The sequence below is a fragment of the Ictalurus punctatus genome, chromosome 23 (assembly GCF_001660625.3).
Source record: "Ictalurus punctatus breed USDA103 chromosome 23, Coco_2.0, whole genome shotgun sequence".
Taxonomy (NCBI): Eukaryota; Metazoa; Chordata; class Actinopteri; order Siluriformes; family Ictaluridae; genus Ictalurus; species Ictalurus punctatus.
The window spans coordinates 8,752,501-8,757,753 of record NC_030438.2 but is presented as its reverse complement, the minus strand read 5'-3'; the positions used below and the strand labels follow the sequence as shown (position 1 = coordinate 8,757,753).

The following is a 5,253-nucleotide window of genomic DNA, read 5'->3' as shown; positions in this document are numbered from 1 at the left end:
TGGTGAGAATCTGCATCACTTTAACTCGCTTTCAGACCAGAAATAGACAGAAATTAGATTGTTTATGGAAATTCAGAAAACATTGTAATTTTTTTTTATAATAATAAAAAAATAATAAAGCTGATATAATAATAATAATTATTATTATTATTATTACTACTACTATTTACAACAACAACAGTAATAATAATAATAATAATAATAATAAATAATAATAATAACCAGAACAATACTCGCAGTCAATAATTTCCAAACTTGTATAAGGGTCTTAATTAAGAAAACACTGTGCAAAAAAAGACAACTGAATTATCCATCCATCCATCCATCTTCTGTACTGCTTATCCTACAGGGTTGCGGGGAACCTGGAGCCTCTCCCAAGGAGTATCGGGCACAAGGCAGGGTACACCAGGACGGGGTGCCAATCCATTGCAGGACACAGAAAAAAATGTTTAAAAAAAATTATTATTATTATTATTATTATTATTATTATTATTATTGAACATACAAATTCTGAATTGTTTAAAAAAAAAAAATCAGCCTGTATCTGAAAAATCAGATGTTTTGTTATCAGTAAAATCATGCAGCTCTTTTTATTCTATTCAAGCTAATCATTAAAGACAACACTGCATGTGTCTTCCAGCTGGAATGTGGATTAAAGAATGGGATAAAAATTAGCAAAGCAAACTGGAATATTTCAAGCTGTTAATCTAAACTATTATAACACGTCTCGTTGCTATAAATTAGGCCTACATTACGTTTTTTCCTTTATTTTTGTCCTGCATGAGGGTGTACAAACCTTTGCACTCAATTGTATACATAATGTTTATCTCTGCCATGTATACGTATTTAACCATTTATGTAGTTTTATTTATAAACCAGTTTACATTTTTTCATAGACTTTTATAATAGCTAATCGTAATAATGATCAATTATCAACAATTACATTTGATCATTTAAGAATTTATTTGATCATTAAAGAATCTTATAATTCTTATCAAATGCGAGAGATTTCTATTAAATCAACAGCCAGCTGATCAGTTTATCAAGTATAAAGGAGATAAAATTTAAAGGAAAATGTTTGAAAATTAGAGAAACAACTAAAAAAAATAACGCCAAGCAGTTTTGTTTGGGAAAAAAACAACAGTATTTATATTTTTACTCCTCATGTGAAACAGTGACACCGCGTGGACAAGCTTGAAACTGCAGCTGCAGCCTTTATCTGAATTCTGATTGGCTATTTCTTGGCTCTTTTTTTGTGACGACACTTCCAGTATATGACTTTTTCCCCGGGAAGGCGATTTGGCGCGGAATCTGTTGTTTTGGTTTCTTCCTCTGGTGTCACCCTGATTTTTTTTAAGCAAATGGCGCCGGTTTCTAATCAAGAAAAAGACGCGGATAGCGGGGATTACGGTGAGTTTGTATTTTAGGGTTTTGACTCTTTTTTTATTATTTAAGCAGGGTGAATCATATTCGAGCGCGTGAGTGTGTGCGCTAATATTTTGCAGCTAGCTGCTAGCTAACACTTCGTGACAGTTCTCAGGTTATCACCATAATGTCATGCATATACATATTTATATTTTTTCCCAGACTTTTATCAGAAGCTTGCTTTCATATCATATAGCTTTTACAATGTTTATAATTTCTGTCTGAACATTTATTTGTACGCTAAACATTTTAAATGAGCTAATTATCTGCTTTTGTAAGAGACTCCCTGGCTGCGCGTGCGTTTTTTTTCTAAAAACTTTAATACCACTTGTGCGTTAAGACCTTTTTTTAAAATGTATTTTTTATTATTATTTAATTATTTATGAAAAATAGTAACCCCCCCACCACATGGAAGTAAAATCACAGAGTAGCTCACGTTAAACAGGAAACGACCCCATGGAAGTTTTAATCCCGTCCGAATAGGGCTACAGCGTGCGAATACGGAAATGAATAAACCGCTCGGCTGTTTAATTAAAGTAGCAGACGGATTTAAAAATGTCCCAAAACACCTAACGTTATATGAGGAGAAGATACAACCCTGATTCCAAAAGAGTTGGGACGCTGTGTAAAATGTAAATAAAAACAGAATGATTTGCAAATCTTATAGACCCGTATGTTATTCACAATAGAACATAGAAAACATATCAAATGTTTAAGCTGAGGATTGGTTTTTTTTTCTTTTTTTTTTTTGATCCTCCAGACGATGGGGCCAATTGCGGTCTCGCCGCATCCCGCTCCAGACGAGAGAGAAAAGAGAAAGCGGGTCGTAAATCCGCCTTGGAGCAGCTTAAAAGAGCCAAAAAGGGCGAGAAGGTGAAATATGAGGTGAGGAGTAGATCAGGTTTTCATTTTTCATTTCATATACTGTATATAATCATGTATGTGACTAATGAACGTCTTGAGTCTGGAGTTATGAGCCACGCTTGGTGTCCGGGATGAGGAAATACACCTCTGATTAACCCTGATACCTGGATGCAGGTGGAGGAGATGGAGAGCGTGTACGAGGAGGTGGATGAGGATCAGTACTCTCGGATGGTCCGGGAGAGACAGGACGACGACTGGATCGTTGATGACGGTGAGTCATAGACGTGTGTGTGTGTGTGTGTGTGTGTGTGTGTGTTATGTATATAATTCAGGATAAAAACTAGACTATGGTCCGTACTTATTCACCTCTGCTCTCTCAGATGGAGCAGGTTACGTAGAAGACGGCAGAGAGATCTTTGATGAAGATCTGCAGGGTACCGACTCGGAAAAAAGCTCTAAGAGTAAGCAGGAAAAATGCTGGATTTTACAGGGGTTTTATTTTCTTTGCTTTTATTTTATTTATTGTGTCTGTGTGGTTTATAATCTCCCCACTCCCCTCATAACAGACAAATCTGGTGCTAAAGGAGGAGATGCCAAGAACGCTAAGAAAGCGTCCGTGAGTAAACCCAACAACATCAAGAGTATGTTCATGAACAGCAACGTCAAAAAACCCGCCGAGGTGAGCAATCACGTGACTGAGCGTACTTAATTATCCATATACGTGCATCTAACGTTCGAACCGTTCATCATGTTAATGTTTGTTTTGTAGAAAAATGTGGACCTGTCCAAAGATGATCTGTTGGGAGACATTTTGGAGGATCTGCATGCCGAGGTGAGGCGTCTGATGTCTGATATCTGTTAAAACACTCCACACGGCGCTGTTATGAGAAAATGATCAACAATGAGGCAGAGTTCCTGTTAAAGCTGTTGCTATAGAAATGCTAACCAGCTGAAGGAAATTAATCAACACCACCTTCTGACCAATCAGAATCCGGAATTCAACAGAATTAAAAAATCTCCTTAAGGTCATTGCTGATGTGATGTGTGTTATTTCATAAATAATTTTTTTTTTCTCTCACTCAGAAACCAGTGCTTTTTACTCCACCACCTGTCATCACCCTGAAGAAAAAGAAAGCCCTGGGAGCACCCATGAACCCTTTCTCCGTCCAATCAAAAACCCCCAAGGTCATCACCATCCGCTTTATCTCAAATTTACGTTTATAAACCGTGCTTTGTGTGGGGTTTTTGTTGTTGTTTTTTTAAATGGCATAAAGCTCACGTTTACCGTCGTCCTTCTTCTCATCACAGGAGACACCTGTAGCTCTGGCGTCAAAGCCCAAGCATACCGTGATCCGCCCTCCTCCGTCTGATCTCTCACCTAAACCAGCGTCTAAACCCGCCCCCTCCATCCACCCCCAAAAACCAGAGGTGGAGGAATCTGAGGAAGGTATTCACCTCTTCAGCACTTCTACTTTCTCACTTGTATAATTAATTAGGGCTTGAATGAAATATCGGTATCTATGTACACAAAGCTCCGCCCACAAAACTAGAAATGAACGAGAATTACCGTTACTCTCATGACCTCCCTTTTATGTGCACTTGGACATTCGACCGCTTTGAAACCCGTGTAGAGTTACACCTCTATATACCGAGTTACGAGGGTATGATATGTCGGGGGTGTGTCTATAAAATTAAAAATATATATATAAAACTTTTCTTCTTCTAATTTTTAAGAATGAATACTGAATTTGAATAAATAAATGTAATTTCTGCTTTTTAACTAAATCCTAGTATTTCTGGAATAATGTTCGAGAATGCTAGCACTACAGTATAATTATTCCATTATTTAAAAAAAATATATATTAAATCGATTTTACCATGATTTGTGGAATTCATAAAAAGTGTAGTAAAATAAAAACATTTATAGGATTTTTTAAAAATGATTGTAGGTCATTGAATAAAATAAAAAAAGGTCCTCTTTTTAAAGCCAAAAAAAAAGTATTATTAGTAATAGGATAATAGGAGTAGTAGTGCTGCTGTTTTTTCTTTATTATTTTTTACATTTCCTTTATTGGTAGATTGTTAATTAATACTTAAGGTTTTATCATAATGCTCGAAAAGATCCAAGTCTGTGTTTCATACGTTATACATTTCACTCACCGGATAAATTAATCACATGCTCGTTACGCTATTAATATCGCTAGCGTTTCACCTCTGTGTGTAATTATTGTCATTTCCTTCCTCTCAGTGTGCGACTCGTTAGATTTTGACGGGGCGGACTTCGATGAGCCGATGGAGCTGGGGGCCGAGAGGCAGGTGGAAACGGAGATTAAAGCAGAGCCGGAACCCGAGGACGAGGTGTTGACGTGAGTGTCCTTACACACCTTCGTTACTCACACACCTGACATTGTGTATGTACGTCATCTGCTGATGGACCTGGCTCCCCCCTCCCCCCTCAGATCAGGCATGGTGGGCGGCTCCTGCTGGGGGAAGATGGAGGAGCAGGAGGATGACGAGTCTCCCGTGGAGGTGCAGGTGGACTCCAGTCAACTGCCGATGACGGAGGGAGCTGATGGAGAAATGGTGTTCCGCTTTTATTGGCTGGACGCTTTCGAGGATCAGTTCAACCAACCAGGTGAGCCTCATTAACAGCTCTGACCTCCTCGGGTCAACTGCAGCTGTGTTGGTGAGGTTTATTTATAGCTTTGTTTATAGATTAAGAGATGAACTGTAAAACCCGATGTGGTCTGTAGGTGTGGTGTACTTGTTCGGGAAGGTGTGGATCGAGTCGGCTAAAGCGCACGTCAGCTGCTGCGTGGCTGTGAAAAACATCGAGAGGACTATGTACTTCTTGCCGAGAGAGCGTGTGAGTCCACACACATACACACGCTATATCTATTTTAGACATGGTCATTTTGATAGCTCTGGTGTTTTCAACCTCCAAGTGAAGGGGGAAAAAAAAAA

General features: G+C 38.3%; 1 protein-coding gene across 3 annotated transcripts in view; it reads left to right on the top strand.

Moving 5' to 3' along the window:
* Positions 1 to 1,255: 1,255 nt before the first annotated feature.
* pola1 (polymerase (DNA directed), alpha 1) overlaps positions 1,256 to 5,253 on the top strand; it is a 44,747-nt gene continuing 40,749 nt past the window's right edge. For all 3 annotated transcript variants that reach the window (XM_017453760.2, XM_017453759.2, XM_017453761.2), the window contains exons 1-11: positions 1,256 to 1,410; positions 2,186 to 2,310; positions 2,464 to 2,560; positions 2,670 to 2,750; positions 2,856 to 2,968; positions 3,059 to 3,121; positions 3,373 to 3,474; positions 3,598 to 3,736; positions 4,538 to 4,655; positions 4,749 to 4,924; positions 5,043 to 5,155. In XM_017453760.2, the coding sequence (XP_017309249.1) occupies positions 1,275 to 1,410; positions 2,186 to 2,310; positions 2,464 to 2,560; positions 2,670 to 2,750; positions 2,856 to 2,968; positions 3,059 to 3,121; positions 3,373 to 3,474; positions 3,598 to 3,736; positions 4,538 to 4,655; positions 4,749 to 4,924; positions 5,043 to 5,155 (1,263 nt within the window). In that variant the 5' untranslated portion in view covers positions 1,256 to 1,274. The remainder of the gene's footprint in view (positions 1,411 to 2,185; positions 2,311 to 2,463; positions 2,561 to 2,669; positions 2,751 to 2,855; positions 2,969 to 3,058; positions 3,122 to 3,372; positions 3,475 to 3,597; positions 3,737 to 4,537; positions 4,656 to 4,748; positions 4,925 to 5,042; positions 5,156 to 5,253) is intronic.